The sequence below is a fragment of the Myxine glutinosa genome, chromosome 14, assembly GCF_964187855.1.
Source record: "Myxine glutinosa chromosome 14, kmMyxGlut1.1, whole genome shotgun sequence".
NCBI classification, from domain to species: Eukaryota; Metazoa; Chordata; class Myxini; order Myxiniformes; family Myxinidae; genus Myxine; species Myxine glutinosa.
This window is the reverse complement of record NC_136274.1, coordinates 63,294,516-63,319,498: the sequence shown is the minus strand read 5'-3', so window position 1 is coordinate 63,319,498 and position 24,983 is coordinate 63,294,516. Positions and strand designations below refer to the sequence as shown.

The 24,983-nt window shown below is 49.0% G+C and overlaps 1 protein-coding gene across 1 annotated transcript in view; it reads left to right on the top strand.

The window, feature by feature from the left end:
• The first annotated feature begins 7,516 nt into the window (after nt 1-7,516).
• Nucleotides 7,517-24,983, top strand: part of LOC137439850 (SH3 domain-binding glutamic acid-rich-like protein 2) — a 40,137-nt gene continuing 22,670 nt past the window's right edge. Inside the window, exon 1 of the mRNA XM_068136006.2 lies at nt 7,517-7,668. Coding sequence (XP_067992107.2) covers nt 7,624-7,668 — 45 coding nt within the window. The 5' untranslated portion in view covers nt 7,517-7,623. The remainder of the gene's footprint in view (nt 7,669-24,983) is intronic.

Here is a 24,983-nt window from a genome sequence, read left to right as displayed (position 1 = left end):
TCCTCTGCAACGACAAGAAAAGATGCCTCAATCACTCCAACTGCAATCCAAAACCTGGTAAATGAGTCGGTCCTCTGCAACGACAAGAAAGGATGCCTCAACCACTCCAACTGCAATCCAAAACCTGGTAAATGAGTCGGTCCTCTGCAACGACAAGAAGAGATGCCTCAACCACTCCAACTGCAATCCAAAACCTGGTAAATGAGTCGGTCCTCTGCAACGACAAGAAAGGATGCCTCAACCACTCCAACTGCAATCCAAAACCTGGTAAATGAGTCGGTCCTCTGCAACGACAAGAAAGGATGCCTCAACCACTCCAACTGCAATCCAAAACCTGGTAAATGAGTCGGTCCTCTGCAACGACAAGAAAGGATGCCTCAACCACTCCAACTGCAATCCAAAACCTGGTAAATGAGTCGGTCCTCTGCAACGACAAGAAAGGATGCCTCAACCACTCCAACTGCAATCCAAAACCTGGTAAATGAGTCGGTCCTCTGCAACGACAAGAAAGGATGCCTCAACCACTCCAACTGCAATCCAAAACCTGGTAAATGAGTCGGTCCTCTGCAACGACAAGAAAGGATGCCTCAACCACTCCAACTGCAATCCAAAACCTGGTAAATGAGTCGGTCCTCTGCAACGACAAGAAAAGATGCCTCAACCACTCCAACTGCAATCCAAAACCTGGTAAATGAGTCGGTCCTCTGCAACGACAAGAAAAGATGCCTCAATCACTCCAACTGCAATCCAAAACCTGGTAAATGAGTCGGTCCTCTGCAACGACAAGAAAGGATGCCTCAACCACTCCAACTGCAATCCAAAACCTGGTAAATGAGTCGGTCCTCTGCAACGACAAGAAAGGATGCCTCAACCACTCCAACTGCAATCCAAAACCTGGTAAATGAGTCGGTCCTCTGCAACGACAAGAAAGGATGCCTCAACCACTCCAACTGCAATCCAAAACCTGGTAAATGAGTCGGTCCTCTGCAACGACAAGAAAGGATGCCTCAACCACTCCAACTGCAATCCAAAACCTGGTAAATGAGTCGGTCCTCTGCAACGACAAGAAAGGATGCCTCAACCACTCCAACTGCAATCCAAAACCTGGTAAATGAGTCGGTCCTCTGCAACGACAAGAAAGGATGCCTCAACCACTCCAACTGCAATCCAAAACCTGGTAAATGAGTCGGTCCTCTGCAACGACAAGAAAGGATGCCTCAACCACTCCAACTGCAATCCAAAACCTGGTAAATGAGTCGGTCCTCTGCAACGACAAGAAAGGATGCCTCAACCACTCCAACTGCAATCCAAAACCTGGTAAATGAGTCGGTCCTCTGCAACGACAAGAAAGGATGCCTCAACCACTCCAACTGCAATCCAAAACCTGGTAAATGAGTCGGTCCTCTGCAACGACAAGAAAGGATGCCTCAACCACTCCAACTGCAATCCAAAACCTGGTAAATGAGTCGGTCCTCTACAACGACAAGAAAAGATGCCTCAACCACTCCAACTGCAATCCAAAACCTGGTAAATGAGTCGGTCCTCTACAACGACAAGAAAAGATGCCTCAACCACTCCAACTGCAATCCAAAACCTGGTAAATGAGTCGGTCCTCTGCAACGACAAGAAAAGATGCCTCAACCACTCCAACTGCAATCCAAAACCTGGTAAATGAGTCGGTCCTCTGCAACGACAAGAAAGGATGCCTCAACCACTCCAACTGCAATCCAAAACCTGGTAAATGAGTCGGTCCTCTGCAACGACAAGAAAGGATGCCTCAACCACTCCAACTGCAATCCAAAACCTGGTAAATGAGTCGGTCCTCTGCAACGACAAGAAAGGATGCCTCAACCACTCCAACTGCAATCCAAAACCTGGTAAATGAGTCGGTCCTCTACAACGACAAGAAAAGATGCCTCAACCACTCCAACTGCAATCCAAAACCTGGTAAATGAGTCGGTCCTCTGCAACGATAAGAAATGATGCCTCAACCACTCCAACTGCAATCCAAAACCTGGTAAATGAGTCGTTCCTCTACAACGACAAGAAAAGATGCCTCAACCACTCCAACTGCAATCCAAAACCTGGTAAATGGGTCGGTCCTCTGCAACGACAAGAAAAGATGCCGCAACCACTCCAACTGCAATCCAAAACCTGGTAAATGAGTCGGTCCTCTACAACGACAAGAAAAGATGCCTCAACCACTCCAACTGCAATCCAAAACCTGGTAAATGAGTCGGTCCTCTGCAACGACAAGAAAAGATGCCTCAACCACTCCAACTGCAATCCAAAACCTGGTAAATGAGTCGGTCCTCTACAACGACAAGAAAAGATGCCTCAACCACTCCAACTGCAATCCAAAACCTGGTAAATGAGTCGGTCCTCTGCAACGACAAGAAAGGATGCCTCAACCACTCCAACTGCAATCCAAAACCTGGTAAATGAGTCGGTCCTCTGCAACGACAAGAAAGGATGCCTCAACCACTCCAACTGCAATCCAAAACCTGGTAAATGAGTCGGTCCTCTGCAACGACAAGAAAGGATGCCTCAACCACTCCAACTGCAATCCAAAACCTGGTAAATGAGTCGGTCCTCTGCAACGACAAGAAAGGATGCCTCAACCACTCCAACTGCAATCCAAAACCTGGTAAATGAGTCGGTCCTCTGCAACTACAAGAAAGGATGCTTCAACCACTCCAACTGCAATCCAAAACCTGGTAAATGAGTCGGTCCTCTGCAACGACAAGAAAGGATGCCTCAACCACTCCAACTGCAATCCAAAACCTGGTAAATGAGTCGGTCCTCTGCAACGACAAGAAAGGATGCCTCAACCACTCCAACTGCAATCCAAAACCTGGTAAATGAGTCGGTCCTCTGCAACGACAAGAAAAGATGCCTCAACCACTCCAACTGCAATCCAAAACCTGGTAAATGAGTCGGTCCTCTGCAACGACAAGAAAAGATGCCGCAACCACTCCAACTGCAATCCAAAACCTGGTAAATGAGTCGGTCCTCTGCAACGACAAGAAAGGATGCCTCAACCACTCCAACTGCAATCCAAAACCTGGTAAATGAGTCGGTCCTCTGCAACGACAAGAAAGGATGCCTCAACCACTCCAACTGCAATCCAAAACCTGGTAAATGAGTCGGTCCTCTGCAACGATAAGAAAGGATGCCTCAACCACTCCAACTGCAATCCAAAACCTGGTAAATGAGTCGGTCCTCTGCAACGACAAGAAAGGATGCCTCAACCACTCCAACTGCAAATTATGGCTGCCCTCAGTTTCCGGGACAATCTCATGCAAAACGAGAACGGCACTCGGTAGAGAGCATACTTCCGCCAGGCTCAATAGTTTACATTTTATATCCCACTGATAGGCCGGATCTGGATCCAAACCTGGACCAAAATGTAATCAGCTTGTTCTTGTCACCTACACAACTGCATCCACCTAGTTTTGTCATAACCCGTCCACATCTTTGTGAGATATCATGATATATATCGCAATTAGCCTGAGCACTCAATGGTGAAGAATCACTTTTAAAATTGCAATATCCAGATCCGGATCTTCACCAAATTCGAATTAATTCGTCCTCGTCACATTCGCAACCTGCGCACCAAGTTTCGTCTGACTCCTCCAAAATGCTTCGAGATATCCTGCTCACATACAGACAAACTAGAAATCGGTCAGAGACCGAGGACTTGCCGAAATGTACTTTTTTATTGACCTTGAGTTTGACCTTTCAAGGTCACTCAAGGTCAAAGGTCATGGTGCCAAATGACATGTCGTATGTGACTTCCTACATGTCAGTAACAGTAAGTGTATGCATATCTCTTGTACCTTTAGAGTTATCGTGGTTTGAAATATATTTTAAATGAAAACTCGACCGCCTGATTTCACGTTTTGGGTGACCTTGAGCTTGACCTTGGGCCTAGAGAGTTAAACATTGGACACAGTCTATTCCAGGGCAAGGTAAATATGTGTGTAAAGTATGGCGATGCTCTGCGCAACGATGGTAGACGTAGTACTGCGCACAAACAGACAGACAGACGGACAGACAAACCAACCCAACAACATACTTGCCGGAATTTTTTCCGGCAAGTAACAAACAGGGGTGAAAACGACCTCTGTCTACTTTCGGTGGCGGAGATAATACAATATGGTCCCAACTTCTTATCGCAATTTGAAATGGGTGTAGGGGAGTAATTTTACAGGTTTTTCGAGAAAGGTGTATAATTTAGCAGGTGACGTGGGTGCGAAATTCTACCTTGTTAAAGGATGTGTTATCGGAAGTTGCAAACCAGGGGTGTGTGCAGTTACCAAGTTTCTTGTAGAGTGCTTGCCGAGTGGTTTAAGCACTCAAGCAAACACTCCATTCAAACACGTTGATAACGAACGGCTGACTTGGCGGACGCTAGTTACCCTCGCCTGATGAGGGTATTGCATTTGAGTCAGTTTGTTTGTCTGATTGTTTGTTTGTCTGTTTGTCTGTTTGTCCGCACAGAATAAATATGATTTTCTCTGCAACCGTTGGTCCGATTGACAGGAAATTTTCACCATAGGTGTACCTCCACCTCTAGAATTTTTAATGATAATTATGACGTCATAGGTCACGTAGTTCGACCGCTATCTTGGAAAAACCGAAAAACTTTGCACCTTTATATCTCTGAAAGCGTTGAATAGAAAAAATAGAGACATGGCTCATTGTTAAGAACTCTCCATGGGGAATAAAGTATGTTAATGATGATGTCATAGGTACCTCTATTATGACGTCATAATTCTACAAGAACAAAACTTCATCCAATCAAGATGAAATTTCTTGAGCATAATCTCGGAATAAATAAGTTTAGGAAAAAAAATGATGACGGCATCGGTCACGTGGTTCGGCCGCCATATTTGTTTTAACACAAAAGCCTTAAAAACCACTGAAAATACATCCTGGCGAGGGTTTGCAATCTCTGATTGCTCTTTCTTGTTAGCTTATTATTAACTGAACACACCCCTAGTGTTGGTTTAACGGTTAAAGTGGCTGGCTTAAGATCTTCAATCCCCTGTCATGCCGTTAAATAACACGAGGTGGGCTGACTCAGCCAGGCTCCTGCCTAGTTTGCTAAACGAGTACCAGCTTGCTGAGAATAATGAGCCATTCGAGTATCCTGCACGGAGTGGCGACCCATCCAGGATTGTGCCCCCGAGCCAAGGAGAACCTGCCTCGGCTGCCCTATAGGTCAAAAGATGTAAAAGGCGTTGTTCAACTTCTTCTTGTATCGCACGTTGATATGGGTGAAATGCACGTGCACACAGGTAGTTATTTCGCATGTCAACATGGGAGCATATTCACTGCTAAATTTGGTATTCTTATATCATATCACGAAAGTACAATAGCTTTACTCTGCTGCCCACTGGTGTTGTTGCTGCGCTCTTGTCCTCCCCCATCTTAGGCCTTTCCTTCAATCACTTTAGAGCACCACAGCTCTCAGTTTCACCTGCATACCTCATTTCACATTTGTGCTTTGGGAGAATCAAAAGAATTGCAGGAATGTGCTTCTCTTGTAAGTCCCAGAGCCTTATACTGTCGTTCTAACTTCACTGTCCAATAAATTGACAAATACATTCGATAATACACACAGACATCGAATATTTCCAGTGATCGACAACAAATCCACCTTGCTGCGTCCAACGTTATTGACTTGCTGTCTGTTCTCTATTTTCATAATCATCGTCGGGTTTGTGCCTTTTTTTTTAGATGGTCGAGGCTCATGGAAGAGCTAGGACACAGAACAGAACTGGACACAACATAATAAAAGGAACAGCAGGAGACAGGGAAACGCCAATAGCAGGGCGGAGGGAGAACGGAGAAAGTAGACGGACAAACAAGAGATGCAGGAAACAATTAGTTGGGGTGGACGAGATGAATACATAATCAAAATGTTGGGATTGGTGGGGATGGTTTAACGAGTGTAGAAAAGGTCATGGTTGTGGATGGGGGGGGGGGGGGGGTGACAAATTTGATCGGAGGTTTGGCCTTCATGACCCACTTTAGGACCTGCCTCGGCGGTGTAAGGGTTAGAGTGTCTACTCTGAGTCTGGGGAGTCGGTCGTTCAAACCGCAGCTGAATCACAAGTCAGACTTAAAAAATGGCATTTGCTGCTCACTTGCTCAGCATTTAAAGGGCTAGAGCATGGAAGAAACAAGCAAAAGTTGGGGAAAACATAGCGCATGCTTTGATGTGCGTAATGGCGTCCTCCTGCGTGTACGTTCCAATCGTAAGGGAACTCGTATTTGAGTATTTATTCTCAGGAATTAGAAGTTGTGGTTGGACTGCAAAAGCACAAGTCAGGGCATGAATGTGGAATTTGTTCAAGGTGGCAGCGATAACTGGCTTATCCTTTGTCAAAAGACGAAAAAGATCCTGCGAGCAGATATCGCCAGCTTGACGTCACATCCGAGGGTTGTTGTACTCAATGTAATAACACCCTGCATGTGACACAACAATCCGAAACTGTATAATGGGTCGAAAATGGAAGCACACGGATTATCCCAGAGGAAAGTGCGGCTCCCTCCACACCATACTTCATACTATCGTTAACTTTAACTCTCAGATGCAGGTGTCAAAAATCCTACATAAATGCAGCCAGTGGGCCTCGGAGGCCCAACGGATGTATTAGTGTAATGTTTATTTTTATTTTTTTATAGATTTCTTTTCTTTCATATCCTTTTTCAATCCAAGTCGATGCTCATGGATGTGTATTTGCTCAGAAAATGTGAATCATTGATCCGATTAGTTGGAAGAATCCCATACAAGTAATGAAATTTTTTTTTTTTTGCAAAAACATATTTTTGTTCTTGGTTTTTCAACTTTTTTTCTCTAAAAAGTTGAGGCTCATGGAGGAGTATTTGCTCAAAAAATATGATTCACTGATCCTTTTATTTAGAATGTATATGACCAAAACCGTCAAAAATCCTACACCTATGCTGCCATTGGGCCTCAGAGGCACCAGAGGCATAAACTTTTTAAATTTTCATATTTTTGTCACTGAATTATAGGAACATATAATGAGGCTCATATCAAGAAAATAATGATATAACATAGTAGTACAACAACATTTATGCGGGGCCTCGAAGGCCCCAGGCCTGCATTCGTGTCAGATTTTCGGGTTATAAGTGAAGAATGAAGATTTTCCCACGAGCCTGAATGAATTTTTTTTTATGTCACTGAATTTTGTGTAACAACATGAAAGTCTGTGAAAATGAGGCTCATTCCAAAAAAAAATTGTACAGCGTAGTTTTTGCAACAAAAAAAAACCTTGTGGGCCTCCGAGGCCCAATCACTCCATCCAAAGGTTAAAAACCTGCTTCTAATGTCTTCCTAAAAGATGGCGGATATATTAAAGTTCGACTTCCAGTTGGTGTGTGTGCAGTCAGTTCGCTCCCAGCTTCACAAATTTCGGTATTGCGCAACCTGAGGGTTTCCTTACCCATGTCTGTCTGTATAAGGATCCAGGTGGGTGGAGAAGCCTCGGACATAAGCATGGCCATAGATGGTCAGGCCGGAACCTCCCTGGAACGGATACCGTCCCAGCTCGTACATGCGGAGTCCCAGACTCGCCACTTGCACCAGAGATGGTTATTAAGGTTTTCACCGCGTCCATCGTCGGCTCCTCGCAGGTACGACCGGTCGTTGTGCTGCAAACCCCACATCAATCAATAGCTCCATAACGCCTTCGCGATTGAACCACCAATCTGAGTGAGTAACTCCAAGGAAAGACCCGAACTATCAGTCTTGAGTTGTCACAAAGAAGTTGACAACTTCGTCGACCAATATAAATATATCATTGTGAGCGATGTGCGATTTCTCACCCAGGTTCTGAGAATAATATTGAAAAGTCTTTTAACCATCGGAAATTTTCAAAATTGGAACCGTTTTGCTGGTTGCTTTGAAGGCCTCTGGTTGCCCTATCTCCCAGCACTCACTTAGCTGTGAGCTGCAGCTATATTTAGGCTTAGTTGGCACGCTGACATGCTGCATGTCGATGTTACATGGAAATAGACGTTCAGCTGAGGTCCCAATAGTCCATATTATAGATCATAACATAGACTTGTCTTTGCCATATGATACGGCTTTCATTTTCATCGGGATTTGCCTTTTATATAACGTCGGTCACCCACCCATGATTTGGTGAATTTGAGCAAATGCAAATTGGACCAGGATTCGGTTACAAATTCGGCCTGCTTGTTGCATCGGACAGGCCCCCAACTCAGAAGGGGTCCTTAATGACCAATTTTTTTCCAGGTGTACACATCGTGACACATTTCAGTTTTCATCTTTCGTATGCACCACAAGGCTGCGGAGTAGCATCGCATCATTGGTTCAGGGCACGGCTGTGCCGCCAATACAATGCCCTCTATAGGTCAGGGCATGAATTTTTGCAATTAGTTCAGGGTGCCGGGGATAGCTCATCTACTCTAAGCGAAGGACATCATGGGATCTTCAACATCCACCAACCAACGTCAGCAGACAGGACGCCCGCCCACTTTAACATCCATCCAAGGCATTGATTGATGAATCACCCTGCCTGTGAAACATCGGGGTTAGAACCCAGGCAAGACGGCTTAAAGGCAAGTGTGTGTACCTCTAGGCCACCCGATACATTTCAATAAATAATACATACATATATAAATATATATATATATATTGTTGCGAATATGGAATTTGGCCTCCATATCCGCTTGTAAATATTCCCCTATTTTCTCCAATACTCCCCAACTTTCCCCAATCCCCCATTCCCTAGTCCCATTGCATGTAAATAACAATCAGTAGAGCCGACCTTCCCCTTATTCCCCCATTAAATGTCGTGCCCAGGTCCACCGCACCACACGTAGACAACTTTCGGACATCTTCCTAGTTATTCTTATTCTATGTCAGTTAAGGCCTCGTCTCCATTAATTATGACTCTTCGTTGCACCAGAATGTGATTATATGGCATCAGTAGTGAGTTTAGGACCTTTCCCATACCTCCTTCCATCTTCTTCCCCAACAATTACAACAACAACAGGGGAGATGGCGGCGGAGCGGGGGAGGATGCGTCCTCACACCGGCTCGATTAGCTCCAGACCATGCGCTCCACGGGGTTACCACAAAGGGGCTCCTTGTCAGCTCCTCGTCAAGGGCGGAGCCTGGTAAACCCCCCGCACGCACCCAATGAGAAGCAACGTGCCGATTCCACGAGGCGGAGCTAACGAGCCGAGGGCGTGTCACTCCCCGCCGGATATACGCGGCCCCGCGCCGGATGTGACGTGAGATGCGCACCCAGCTTGGAGAAGGAAAGCCACCTGCAAGCGCTGAGTCAGATGCGCCCCCAGCTTGAGCAGACAAGACGCCATCCGAGCGCTGCGACCTCCCCGCATCTCTGGACCGGACCGAGTCGATTCTGACCTTTGAGCCCAGGTGCACCTGGAGCCATCGCTACCCGCCTGTCCTTTTCATCAACCCCCGTGTGAGTCAGCCTTGTCCCGTTTGTCTGTCGTCTGTCCGGGGATAATATAAGATTGTGTCTAAGTGCTTGTCTTTCTATGCTGTCCCTCTTGTAGTTGTAATCTAACCTTCCGCCTTAATATAACCTCCTCCGGAGGTCTTGAGAACTGAACCCCTGGTGTCGTATTGTGTTATTGTAATCCAGCCGGGTGTCTTCTTTTTCTTATTGAGCCAGCATCGCGCGACTTCGTCAACGTCGAGTATAGTCGGGTAATTTGTGCGGACACGACGGCCATTCCGCTCGGCCCACTTTAACATCAAAGTCGTGTCTGTAACAATTGGTGTCGGGAGTGAGATTCGAGGCCCGACCAAATTTTGAAGAAAAAAAAAAAAACGAATAGAGGAAAAAAAAAATTTGGTCAAAATTTGGAGCGGCCGAAATTTGTTTTGTTTTACGAAACTCGAATTTTGCAAGTCGCGCTATGGCGGATCAAGACGGCTGGGGTCCGGTAGGGGAGAGTGAAGCAGGGTCGGTCCAGGACCAAATTGAGGGACGTGAGGGACATGAGGAGAGCGAAGCAGTGAGGGCGGCAGGTTCGCGAAATGGCGCCTCGCACATAGCTACGGCGGCCGCACCCGCTGCACAAGTGGGAGGAATGGCCCAAATGCAGGCCCTCATGGAGCAATTTATGGCGCAAATGCAGGCGTCCCTCAACCTACAGGGTGAGCGATTGGAAAACCAAATGGGGGTAATGGGAAACCAAATGGGGGTAATGGGAAACGAAATGGGGGTAATGAGGGACGCAGCGAGGGGTACCAGTGAGGGATTAGACAATAATTTTAAGGGATTAGACATGAAATTTGGGAAATTAGACGATAGATTAGGGGAAATACAGGAGGGGTTAACGGGGGTAGAAAACAGAATGGCTGCCCAGGAGAATCAGATAGAGGGAGTGAAAACTGGGTTAGAGGGGGTAGAAAATAGAATGGCTGCCCAGGAGAATCAGATAGAGGGAGTGAAAAATGGGTTAGAGGGGTTAGAAAACAGTATGGAAGGCAAATTGAGGGACATGAGGGACCAAGCGGAAAGGGAAGTTAAACAAATGGAGCAGCAGATAGAGGGGGTCAGAATGGGGGTAGAAACCAAACTGGATGCTCACAGGGAGGAAATGGAGCAGATGAGGGTGGCATCTGGGCAGGAGATGCAAGTGATGGGAGAGGAGATCAGAAGAGGAGTGAGTGAGGAGGTCGGAGGAGTGCGCGAGGAGGTGAGGCACTGTAAGGAGCGCATGGAGAAAGAGGTGAGAAAGGGGACTGTAAAATTGCAAGGTGGTATAGAGGAGTTGACGCTGGGAGTAGAACAACTGACAGTGGGACAAAAGGAGTTGGGGGACCAGGTAAAGAAGAACACAGCGGTAATAGAGGGTTTAAAATCGACACAGAAGGAGATGAAAAAGGACGTAGGGGTAATTAAAAAAGAGTGTCAGACGGTACATGAGGACCTGACGAGGAAAATGGACAAGGTGGTAGAGGTAATGGAGGTTAAAGAGCGGGAGGTGCGGGAGCACATAGAAAAAAATAAAGTGGAGTTAGAGGAAGAACTTAAAGGGGCGCACGAAGAGATGAAGGAGATGAAGCAAAAATTAGAAGAAGTGGAAGAAGGGGTGAGCGAAATTAAAAAGCGACGGAGAGAGGATAAGAAAGAGATAAAAGAGGAGGTAAAAGAATTGGTCCAGAGTCTGTGTTCGGATCGTGATGATGTGCTCATTAACCGGATGAGGGATTCGCAGGTGATGGAGGAGAAGCGAAGAGAAAGAGGACCCGGTGTAAGTGGTGACCAATATGGTCGTGCGTATGATGCGCCAGGTGATTTAAGAGGCTTGGGGGTCGAGATAGACCCAGGTGTTCGTGAGAGGCCGTTGGTGAAGTGTGCGAAAGGTCTGGTGTGCGAAAAAGGAGGTGTGCGAGAATGTCCGACCATGGGGTGTGTGAGGAAAAAGTGCACGCCGAGGAGTGAGTGTGCCGTCAGGAGTGAGCCGGTCGAAGCGCGTGTGCGAGGGGGTACATGGAAGCGCGGTGTGGTGAGTGTTACGGAGGAAGTAACGAGAGAGTGTACACCTGTGGTGAGTGTTACAGAGGGTGTAACGGGAGAGTGTGCGCGAGAAAGGTGTGTGACGGACAGGTGCATGAGGAAAGAGTGTGCTGTCAAGAGTAAGGGTGAGTGCGCTGTCAGGAATGGAGGGGAGAGTAGTGAGAGTGACATGGAGCGTGAGTTAGTTGTGACAGGGGAGCGAGGATGTACACCTGGGATGGAAGGATGCACACCTGGAATGGTAGAGCGTGAGTGGGAATGCACGCTGGAGTTGGTGGTGAGGCACGTGGTTGGGTGTGCGAATGAGAGCACACCTGTGATTGTCACAGAGGAGGTGACCGAGGAGGGGGCGCGAAGCGGTGTATTGGTGAGGTGTGCGAGCAACGAATGTGTGCCAAAGTGTTCGGTGGTCAGGTGTGTGACCAAGGCTGTGAGTGGAATGGGTGTACCTGGGTGTGTAAGGAAGGGTACGAGGAGCATGGGCACAGCTGGATGTGTGAGAAAGGAGCGGGCTTCGGGGTGTAAGCATGCAGGTGAAGCATCGACGTTAGACGGGGTAGAGTTTAGAACGACTTATAGCCGAATCGGGCCCTCGGTGCGTGCCGGGCTTCGCGTGCCGCGAGAACCAGCGGGGATCCGAACCACGGCGGTTTCGAAAGAACCGCCGTGCGCGATCCACGCTGGGCCTCGCGTGGAACGGCCGCGTCCGGGCTCCACTAGGCGGAGCGGGCAGCTCGATAGGAAGGGTCGTTATGGCGACCACGTTTTGTTGAGACGTGCCGGCAGGTCGAGATCGGGACATTGGATGGCTCCACGCCGAGGTGATGCGTGGGATCTCGGCCCGGGTAAGCCCCCGTCTCTGCACCGAGTGCCGGACGCATCCAGCCGCTGGCACAGAACAACCCGCATTCATGGCTTGGCTTTACGAAGCCGGGCTTTGGACAGGGATTGGCGCACCGAGAGGTATTAGTGAGTAGACTGGGTGATGAGGTTAGTGTTTTGGACCCAAAATTAGAGAAAAACAAAAATTTGATGATTGGCAAGGGATTGGCAGTAGTGATTGGCAGATGATGGGTAGTGATTGGCAAATTTTTGATTTATTGAAATTTGATGTGCAAAATTGGTAGTGAGAGACCCCCGATGTGGTGGGATGGCAAATCCACCATCCTTCCCATGTGTGGGGCAAATGCGCAATAGTTTATGGGGTGTATGGCAGTGAAAACTAGCCCGGGTGGGTTAGGTTATATCAATAGGGCCCTAGAAGATGACAGTAGGTAACGTTAAGTTTAGTTAGTGACTGATACCTGTAGTGGGGACGCAGGTAGATTAGTGTGGATGATAATGACGAGGGAGCGCAATAGTGTAAAGGGACGATTGGGAAGCGCAAGTTTCAGAAGGGAGTAGTTAGCTGAGATGATGCCGTGTTTGTGAGAATTGAACAGGTGTGATTGCACAGGTGTGCAACTGGACAGGTGTGTGGAGCAGTGTATGAGTAGTGAGTGTGTGGATCAGCGCGAATGCGCTTGGGGAGAGAAGGGTGCAGGTGGCACCAGGTGTGAGAGCACAGGTGTGCAGGTACAGGTGTGTGGAGAGAGTTGGAGTGAGTGGTACGGAGTGGTGTGCATGGTGCGAAGGTGTGGATGGGGGAAGAGTGGACCCCTTTCACGAGCACCCGGGGCGGGTAGTGTAAGTGTTAGGTAGAGGGTGCAGGTAAATTGTGGTTGGATATTGGCATTTGTGGTGCGGTTGCAGAATGGTGTTGTGAATGGGTGCATTAGTGTTGTGGAAATGGCTGGGCGTGTAGCCTGTTAGTGTGTGTAGTTGGTTGGGCACTCCACCACTGTGAGGATGTCGGCCAGGTGAGGCCGCAGGTGGGCTCTGGGAGCCGGTAGTTGTGAGTGGGTGCCTGAGGATCCCGGGTGTGGATCGGGCAGCCCAGTGCCAGAGAGGGCACGGAGTGGGGAGAGAGCCAGAGGGCCTTCCCCTGGTAGTTAGGTTAGGGTAAGGAGCAGGTAAGCTCGGAGGCAACTGCAGTGGTGGAGGTGTGCAGGTGGGTAGACCCACTGGGAGAGGTACACGTCGCAGCCCAGAAATTGTACGAGGGCACCGGGAAATGAATCGGGGGAGTGAGACCCCAAATTGAAGAGCACCACAGTTTGGCCAATGGGAATTGGTTTTTAGAACCCATAGTGTAAGAGGGCCAATGGTTTGGCCGGAGAAAGACCCCGGGTAGTGTAAAGTTGTTAAAGTCATTTAGGAGATAGTTAGGATTGATGAACCTGTCGCACCATACGCAGCCACTTACCTGTGGTGATGATGATGACTCCACACCTGTGTTTTCTTTGTTTTGTGCAGGAAATGAGATTGCTGTGAGGATTTGTGAGACGCATCACGACGTGGATGAGACATTGGGGTGATTCCATCTCTCCCTCCCTAGGAGGGACTGATGATGAATTGGTAATGGCAAATTTTGATGTTGAGTTGAGAATGGCAAATTTTGAGGAGAGTTGAAAATGGCAAATTTGATTGGTTAGGAGGGAGAGAAGACGAATTTGGTTTATGGGAGGAACGGGGAAGACAGTAGGGATGTTTGTTGATTTGTAAAGTAGATGTTTATGGGTAGTGTTGTGTTGTGTGGATACAGTAAGGGGTAAGGGAGGGGCCATGTAGGTTACCTGGTGGGGGGGGGGGGCGTACGATAGGAACGTACCTGTCTCACCTGGTTCCCATGTGCCCCCAGTGTGCATTACCTTATATTGCGTGCACTTTTGCGCCCTTACCACCTTACTCACTTGTTTCTTCTTTTGTCTCCCACCTCCGAGGATCTGGCTTTGGGGTAGAGAGAGAGGAGAGAGAGGTGCTGGCTGCGCAGTTGTGGGCCTGCACTTTCGCTGTTTGCTGCCGGGATCGATACACCATATGGACCGCAATGTTTGTGGCCACCCACAATGGACCGCAGTTCGTTTGCGGCCAAGCACCACCCGGGGATGGACCTATGGATCAACGTGGCACCTATGCCATACAGGTGAACCACTAATAGTTAACACCACCAAGTGCACCACAAGAAGAGCAAGAGACACCTGCAGGGTTAGGGGTTGTCGAATTTATTTTTATTCCAATGAACAATGGTGACTGCACCGATTGGTGGTGGGGTGGTGCTTTTGATGCTCGGGAAAGGGTGCTCTGCACGTTATTAAAGGCCGTCGGCCACAGAGCACTCGTGGGTTGGTGTATCGATGTTGGCAAGCGCGCTCTCTCTCTATGCATAACATCTGCATGTGTCCCTCCAAAAACAGGTCCTGGATCGTAGTGTAAATAGCAGCGTAGTCTTGTAAATAATGCTCCCTACCGGCTGTATGTTTAGTTTGAGAATTCTTTCCGGATTCGGTTATCCTGTGGGTGTGTTTCTGTGAGGAGAAGGGTGCAACGTCGCAGGGGGACATATTTACTCATTTGTGAATATCTGTAAAACTGTCGCACTCAGGGTAGAGTTAATAGTAGAGGGAACTACATTGCGTGCCACACTAAAGTAGGTAAAAATTTATCGGGTCGGGACGCCCCGAGGGTAGAGAAGGGTGCAATGTTGCGAATATGGAATTTGGCCTCCATATCCGCTTGTAAATATTCCCCTATTTTCTCCAATACTCCCCAACTTTCCCCAATCCCCCATTCCCTAGTCCCATTGCATGTAAATAACAATCAGTAGAGCCGACCTTCCCCTTATTCCCCCATTAAATGTCGTGCCCAGGTCCACCGCACCACACGTAGACAACTTTCGGACATCTTCCTAGTTATTCTTATTCTATGTCAGTTAAGGCCTCGTCTCCATTAATTATGACTCTTCGTTGCACCAGAATGTGATTATATGGCATCAGTAGTGAGTTTAGGACCTTTCCCATACCTCCTTCCATCTTCTTCCCCAACAATTACAACAACAACAGGGGAGATGGCGGCGGAGCGGGGGAGGATGCGTCCTCACACCGGCTCGATTAGCTCCAGACCATGCGCTCCACGGGGTTACCACAAAGGGGCTCCTTGTCAGCTCCTCGTCAAGGGCGGAGCCTGGTAAACCCCCCGCACGCACCCAATGAGAAGCAACGTGCCGATTCCACGAGGCGGAGCTAACGAGCCGAGGGCGTGTCACTCCCCGCCGGATATACGCGGCCCCGCGCCGGATGTGACGTGAGATGCGCACCCAGCTTGGAGAAGGAAAGCCACCTGCGAGCGCTGAGTCAGATGCGCCCCCAGCTTGAGCAGACAAGACGCCATCCGAGCGCTGCGACCTCCCCGCATCTCTGGACCGGACCGAGTCGATTCTGACCTTTGAGCCCAGGTGCACCTGGAGCCATCGCTACCCCGCCTGTCCTTTTCATCAACCCCCGTGTGAGTCAGCCTTGTCCCGTTTGTCTGTCGTCTGTCCGGGGATAATATAAGATTGTGTCTAAGTGCTTGTCTTTCTATGCTGTCCCTCTTGTAGTTGTAATCTAACCTTCCGCCTTAATATAACCTCCTCCGGAGGTCTTGAGAACTGAACCCCTGGTGTCGTATTGTGTTATTGTAATCCAGCCGGGTGTCTTCTTTTTCTTATTGAGCCAGCATCGCGCGACTTCGTCAACGTCGAGTATAGTCGGGTAATTTGTGCGGACACGACGGCCATTCCGCTCGGCCCACTTTAACATCAAAGTCGTGTCTGTAACAATATATATATATATATATATATATATATATATATATATATATATATATATATATATATATATATATATATATATATATATATTGTTACAGACGTGGCTTAGATGTTATTTACCGAGCGGTTTGGTATGACCACGTCTGCACAAGTTACCCGATTATACCCGAACGTTGACTAATCGCGCTACGCTAGATCAATGAAGGAAAAGACACACGGCTGGGATTAAAATGACGCGACACCAGGGATACGGTTCTCAAGACCTCCGGAGGAGATTATATTCGTTCGGAAGGTTAGATTACAACTACAAGAGGGACAGCAAAGGAAGATAGGCACTTAGACACAATCTTATATTAACCCCAACAGACGACAGATAAACGGGACAAAAGGCTGACTCACACGGGGATTGATGGCTAGGAAAGGCAGGATCGATGGCTCCAGGTGCACCTGGGCTCAGGGACAGAATTGACTCGGTCCGGTCCAGAGATGCAGCATGCAGGGAGGTCGCAGCGCTCGGAGGTAGTGACTTGCTCTTCTTCAAGCTGGGGGCGCATCTCACCTCACATCCGGTGAGTCGCTTCGTATATCCGGCGGGGAGTGACGCCCTCGGCTCGTTAGCTCCGCCCCAGATGGAATCGGCACGTCGCCTCTCATTGGGTGCGTGCGGGGGGGGTTACCGGCTCCGCCCTTGACGGGGGACTGACAAGGAGCCCCTTCGTGGTAACCCCGTGGAGCGCATGGTCCGGAGCGCATTGTCAATGGCGGCTAACCGAGCCGGTGTGATGACGCACACTCCCCCGCGCAGCGTCGTTGTTGTTGTAATTGTTGTTGTAGTTGTAGTTGTTGTTGTTGTTGTTGTTGTTTGGGGAAGAAGATGGAAGGAGGTATGGGAAAGGTCCTAAACTCACTACTGGTGCCATATAATCACATTCTGGTGCAACGAAGAGTCAGAATTAATGGAAAGGAGTCCTTAACTGACATAGACTAAGCATAACTAGCAAGATGTCCGAAAGTTGTCTACGTGAGATGCGGTGGACCTGGGCACGACATTTAATGGGGGAAAAAGGGGAAGGTCGGCTCTACTGATTGTTGTTTACAGACAATGGGACTAGGGAATGGGGGATTGGGGATAGTTGGGGGGTATTGGGGAAATAGGGGAATATTTACAAGCGGATATGGAGGCCAAATTCCATATTCGCAACATTGCACCCTTCTCTACCCTCGGGGCGTCCCGACCCGATAAATTTTTACCTACTTTAGTGTGGCACGCAATGTAGTTCCCTCTACTATTAACTCTACCCTGAGTGCGACAGTTTTACAGATATTCACAAATGAGTAAATATGTCCCCCTGCGACGTTGCACCCTTCTCCTCACAGAAACACACCCACAGGATAACCGAATCCGGAAAGAATCCTCAAACTAAACATACAGCCGGTAGGGAGCATTATTTACACAAGACTACGCTGATATTTACACTACGATCCAGGACCTGTTTTTGGAGGAACACATGCAGATGTTATGCATAGAGAGAGCACGCATGCTAGCATCGATACACCAACCCACGAGTGCTCTGTGGCCTACGGCCTTTAATAATGTGCAGAGCACCCCTTCCAAGCATCAAGCACCACCCCATCACACAGTGAGCACCATCCGGTGCACCAATAAAGTGTTTATGAATCATTGTGTGGTGTCGCAGCCGGCCGATGTTCTGCCGCTGGTCTTGCCTTCGTGTGGTGCACTTGGCCTTCTTACTTCTTTCAAAAATAAAGAAAGGCGCCAACCGCGTCCATTTCTTTACTGTGGCCGTCAGGGGGCCAACTAAGAGTGGTTCACCTGTTTGGCATAGGTGCCACGTTGACCCATAGGTCCTTCCACGGGTGGTGCTTGGCCGCAAAAGAGCTGCGGTCCATTGTGGGTGGCCACAAACATTGCGGTCCATATGGTGTATCGATCCAAGCAGCAATCAGCGAAAGTGCAGGCCCACAACTGCGGAGCCAGCACCCCTCTCTCCTCTCTCTCTGCCCCAAAGCCAGATCCTCGGAGGTGGGAGACAAAAGAAGCAGACAAGTGAGTAAGGTGGTAAGGGCGCAAAAGTGCACGCAATACAAGGTGATGCACACTGGGGGCACATGGGAACCAGGTGAGACAGGTACGTTCCTACCGTACGCCCCCCCCCCCACCAGGTAACCTACATGGCCCCTCCCTTACCCCTTACTGTATCCACAAAACACAACACTACCCATAAACATCTACTTTACAAATTGTTACATATTTATGTGAATGTATGTGAAGGTACCATTCAGGTTGCTTATCCGTGTGTATTATATTAAGGGTTGTTGTGATGGGAGGGTCAGGAGCCCTTCGGAACCAGTGGCCGGAAACGGAAGTGGCCGGAAACGGAAGAAAAAAAGACACGAGGAGAGAAAAGGACGGGGAGTCTTCTTCCTCGCCCCGCGACGACGAGAAGGTGGAATCGACCTTGCGCTGCGCGAAAAACAGGGGCGTTCCGAAACCCGTTTGGCGAGAGGAGTTACCTGGCCACGTAATTACCTTTGGACACGTGAAGTCCCCGTGAGTTCGTGCACGGAACGTACGGGTCGCACTTTGGAGCCTCGCACGCGTTACAAACCGCGCTCGGTTTTGCCCGTCTACAAGGACGCGTACGGGTCGCACTTTGGAGCCTCGCAGGCGTTGCAAATCGCGTTTGGGTTTCGCCCCGTCTACAAGGACGCGTACGGGTCGCACGTTGAGCCTCGCTCGCGTTGCAAACCGCGTTTTGGTTTTGCCCCGTTGCTTGGCAAGGAGGTGCGCTGCAACAGCTGTCCCCGGTACGAGACGGCACGTTGGAGCACGTCCGCCCGGGGTTCGTTCAACCGCCCGAGTGCGGTGACGGTGACTATCCTCTTGGTCAAGAGGGGCCCAGAGACATTGTGCGGGACCGAGACCAAAAGGGTTTCGTGAGTACTCCCCGGGACACACATGTATAAGATGGCCATCTTAATCATAGGGAATTGATTGTGAATTGGGAATTGGTGAGGATTATGTATTGTTGATTGCTCGGGGAAAATCTCCGTGGTTGTGTCATTGAAATATTGTTGATGGTTGTGTCATTGAAATATTGTTGATGGTTGTGTCATTGAAATTGTTTGGTATCATTACCCTTGAAATATATCCTTGAACGTCAGTTGTCTCTTGGGTGAAATTCATATGGCTTGCGTGGCGAAAGCGCATATATAATATATCTTTCTGGCGGGGTCCCTCCCACGGTCCGGGGGTCACCAAGACCAGGTAGTTACCGGGAGGACCACGTAACAGAATTGGGGGCTCGTCCAAATTACGATTTGCGGTTTCGCAATTGGGTCTACGTCCGGGATTTAAAATTGTATAAAATAATAAAATAATAATTTTTATTAATTAAAATTAATTAATTAATTATTAATTGGTAATTTTTTTTTTGGGAAATTGGGGTAAAATCTTGGGTGAAGGTTAACAGGTGTTAACGATAGGCACCATGGCGTTTGTGGCACAGAACTTTGGGGTAACACCGAGTGAGGCACAGTTCCGAGCGTTGCTAAAGTCGGACCTCTTGAAATTGGCCAAACATTTTAACTTGGAGGTCCGAACTAATTTGAGGAAGGCAGAGTTGCAGGCCACGGTGATACAATCTATGGTGGGATTAGGAAAATGGGACGAGTTAGCCTGGGAGTGGCTACCCGAAGAACCAGAAGACGTTGAGCTCCGGAAACTGGAGTTGCAGTTACGGAGCCAGGAACGGATTAAAGAAGAAGAAAGGAAAGCAGAAAAGGAAAGAGCAGAAGAAGAAAGGAAAGCAGAAAAGGAAAGAGCAGAAGAAGAAAGGAAAGCAGAAGAGAGGAGAGAAGAGAAGCAAGCAGAGGAAAGGAGAGTGGAACGAGAACTCCAGGAAAGGTTAAAAGAAGAAGAAAGGAAAGCAGAAAAGGAAAGAGCAGAAGAAGAAAGGAAAGCAGAAGCGAGGAGAGAAGAGAAACAAGCGGAGGAAAGGAGAGTGGAACGAGAACTCCAGGAAAGGTTAAAAGAAGAAGAAAGGAAAGCAGAAGCGAGGAGAGAAGAGAAACAAGCAGAGGAAAGGAGAGTGGAACGAGAACTCCAGGAAAGGTTAGAAGACAAAAAAGCAGAGGAAAGGAGAGTGGAACGAGAACTCCAAGAAAGGTTGGAAGAGAAAACAGCACAAGAAAGAACCGAGGAAAGGTGAGTGGAAAGAGAACTCCAGGAAAGAAGAGAAAAGGAACAAGCAGAGGAAAGGAGAGCTGCAAGGGACCTCGAAGCAGAGGAGAGAAAAGCGGAAAGGGAATTAAAGGAACGTGACATGGAGCTTCAGCAAGAAATCAAATTCAAGGAGCTGGAGTTAATGAGAGAACGGGGAGAGGCACCACCCTTGCTGACGGGGTCGACACCTAACCAGAAAACCTGGGATGTGGGCAGACATGTGAGGCTGGTTCCACCGTTCAGTGAAAAAGAAGTCGCGAAATTTTTTCCACACTTTGAGAAAGTGGCTCGACAATTAAACTGGCCGGAGGAGGCCTGGACCATACTCGTGCAAAGTGTGCTGGTGGGGAAAGCTCAGGAAATTTATTCGGCGCTACCAATGGACCAATGTGCAGATTATGAGGTACTGAAGAAGCACATCCTCAAGGCCTATGAGTTGGTTCCGGAAGCTTACAGGCAAAAATTCAGGAATGCCAGGAAGAGGGAGAGTGAGACCCATGTGGAGTTTGCCAGAGTGAAAGAAAATATGTTTGATCGGTGGTGTGAGTCAAAAGGAGTCGGGAAAGACTTCGAGACATTGCAGGACTTGATCCTGGTGGAGGAATTCCAGCAGTGTGTCCACGAGGACATCAAAGTGTACCTGCAGGAAAAGAAGGTACCAAAGTTGTGGGACGCAGCCACCATGGCAGATGATTATGCCTTAACCCACCGAATAGGGGTCCACGAACCTAACTCCTCGCCTAGATCTCCGCAGGGGAGGTGGGGAACAGCAGGTGCGGAGAACGACCATACATGGCGGCGGCCTCGAGATGATTATGGGGACAACTATGATACCCCACCGGTTCGAAATCGGAGGGATGAGGGCCCAAGACAAACTTATAGTTCGGGGGGCCCGAGGCAGACCACGAGTTTTTCCTCCGGGCCTACTTGCGCTTTTTGCAAGAAACCTGGACACTTGATGTCCAGTTGTTACCGCAGGAAAAGCGAAGACCCAGAGCGGAGTCCGACTACTACGACTCCAAACGCAATGGCCATTGTGAGAAATCGCCATCAAAAGGGTTACCAACCATTTATTTCAGAGGGGTTTGTGTCACGGGATGGAGCCTCGACTAACCGGAAACCGGTTAGGATATTGAGGGACACAGGGGCACATCAATCTTTAATGCTTGAAGGCATTTTGCCATGGTCCGAGGAGACGGCAACGGGGGATAGTGTTCGTTTACAGGGGATCGGGGGCGGTGTTAGTGCTCCCCTTCATGTCATCCATTTGGAGTCCGATTTGGTGTCAGGACCGGTCACCGTCGGTTTACAAGCCACGCTTCCTGTAGAGGGTGTATCTGTGGTTATTGGGAATGATTTGGCCGGGGGTCAAGTTTATGGTAACCTGAGGGTTGGTCAAGAGCCCAGCAGGGAAAATAACGCCACACCAGCTCGGGATGGCGACAAAAGTGCCAAGTTATTTGTAGGGGGACTGAACTTCAAAACAGAGGAAGAAGTTCTGACCTCTGTCTTCAACAGATATGGGCCGCTGGTGGAAGTGCGGTTGGTAAGAGACTGGGAAACGCAACAGTCAAGAGGGTTCGGCTTTGTCACGTTTGCCAGCACAAAAGACGCCAGAGAGGCAGAGAAGAATTGGAATGGCAAGGATTTGGAGGGTCGGACCATAACAGTAGGGAAGGCATTTCGTAGGCGTCGAGAGGTCTACAGGAGAGGACAACTGGGCGGTAGTTTTGGTGGTGGCCGCAATCAATATTATTATGGAGGCTCCCTGAGTTATGGCCGCTCCCGAAGGAAGGATTGGGAAAATGGTGGCCGAGAAGGAGTCCGCTATTCATGGGACTACAGGGACCAGTGGTCCCACCCTAATTATTAGGGAAGTTATGAGAAGTTGAAGCACTGAAGGCGGCGGAGCCGCCGAGCCAAGATTCCTACACGAATTAACCGTGAACGCCGTTCCTAAAGGCGTCCATGTAGGGAACTTTCATGCACGGACTAACCGTGAACTCCACGTTCCTCAAGGCGCCCATGTAGAGAACTTTCCTGCACGGACTAACCGTGAACTCCGTGTTCCTAAAGGCATCCATGTAGGGAATACTCGGCTTGGCCTCCCGGAAAAAGGTGCTATCGAGTTGCGTAACTTTGGATCTTTGATCAACCCCTTAACCTTCATTCCCAAGATACGGACGGGCAAAGTCAGAGAGTCCTGAGATGGAGTTTGATTTGGCAGGGACAAGGTCGTTGTTGGTACTTAGTCCAGAGGGAGTAATCTGGAGGGGTTGGGGTGAAATTTTGGTTGCTTTATTTTTAAGTGATAACTGTGCCCGGGGGGAACTGATAATGTGGGGGGGGGGTTGAGTTATCTGGTTTGTTTCTCCAAATTGGCCGGCAAAGAAAGTTTTCGCTGGGTTCAAACTTTGTTTCTTGAAGGGGGGGAGTGTTACATATTTATGTGAATGTATGTGAAGGTACCATTCAGGTTGCTTATCCGTGTGTATTATATTAAGGGTTGTTGTGATGGGAGGGTCAGGAGCCCTTCGGAACCAGTGGCCGGAAACGGAAGTGGCCGGAAACGGAAGAAAAAAAGACACGAGGAGAGAAAAGGACGGGGAGTCTTCTTCCTCGCCCCGCGACGACGAGAAGGTGGAATCGACCTTGCGCTGCGCGAAAAACAGGGGCGTTCCGAAACCCGTTTGGCGAGAGGAGTTACCTGGCCGCGTAATTACCTTTGGACACGTGAAGTCCCCGTGAGTTCGTGCACGGAACGTACGGGTCGCACTTTGGAGCCTCGCAGGCGTTGCAAATCGCGTTTGGGTTTCGCCCCATCTACAAGGACGCGTACGGGTCGCACGTTGAGCCTCGCTCGCGTTGCAAACCGCGTTTTGGTTTTGCCCCGTTGCTTGGCAAGGAGGTGCGCTGCAACAGCTGTCCCCGGTACGAGACGGCACGTTGGAGCACGTCCGCCCGGGGTTCGTTCAACCGCCCGAGTGCGGTGACGGTGACTATCCTCTTGGTCAAGAGGGGCCCAGAGACATTGTGCGGGACCGAGACCAAAAGGGTTTCGTGAGTACTCCCCGGGACACACATGTATAAGATGGCCATCTTAATCATAGGGAATTGATTGTGAATTGGGAATTGGTGAGGATTATGTATTGTTGATTGCTCGGGGAAAATCTCCGTGGTTGTGTCATTGAAATATTGTTGATGGTTGTGTCATTGAAATATTGTTGATGGTTGTGTCATTGAAATTGTTTGGTATCATTACCCTTGAAATATATCCTTGAACGTCAGTTGTCTCTTGGGTGAAATTCATATGGCTTGCGTGGCGAAAGCGCATATATAATATATCTTTCTGGCGGGGTCCCTCCCACGGTCCGGGGGTCACCAAGACCAGGTAGTTACCGGGAGGACCACGTAACAGAATCAACAAACATCCCTACTGTCTTCCCCGTTCCTCCCATATACCAAATTCGTCTTCTTTCCCTCCTAACCAATCAAATTTGCCATTTTCAACTCTCATCAAAATTTGCCATCTCCAACTCAACATCATAATTTGCTATCACCAATTCATCATCAGTCCCTCCTAGGGAGGGAGAGATGGAATCACCCCAATGTCTCATCCACGTCGTGATGCGTCTCACAAATCCACAGCAATCCTCATTTCCTGCACAGAACGAAGAAAACACAGGTGTGGAGTCATCATCATCACCTCAGGTAAGTGGCTGCGTATGGTGCGACAGGTTCATCAATCCTAACTATTTCCTAAATGACTTTAACAACTTTACACTACCCGGGGTCTTTCTCCGGCCAAACCATTGGCCCTCTTACACTATGGGTTCTAAAAACCAATTCCCATTGGCCAAACTGTGGTGCTTTTCAATTTGGGGTCTCACTCCCCCGATTCATCTCCCGGTGCCCTCGCACAATTTCCGGGCTGTGGCGTGTACCTCTCCCACCGGGTCTACCCACCTGCACACCTCCACCACTGCAGTTGCCTCCGAGCTTACCTGCTCCTTACCCTAACCTAACTACCTGGGGAAGGCCCTCTGGCACTCTCCCCACTCGGTGCCCTCTCTGGCACTGGGCTGCCCGATCCACACCCGGGATCCTCAGGCACCCACTCACAACTACCGGCTCCCAGAGCCCACCTGCGGCCTCACCTGGCCGACATCCTCACAGTGGTGGAGTGCCCAACCAACTACACACACTAACAGGCTACACGCCCAGCCATTTCCACAACACTAATGCACCCCTCCACAATACCATTCTGCAACCGCACCACAAATGCCAATATCCAACCACAATTTACCTATACCCTCTACCTAACACTTACACTACCCGCCCCGGGTACTCGTGAAAGGGGTCCACTCTTCCCCATCCACACCTTCGCACCATGCACACCACTCCGTACCACTTACTCCAACTCTCTCCACACACCTGTACTTGCACACCTGTGCTCTCACACCTGGTGCCACCTGCACCC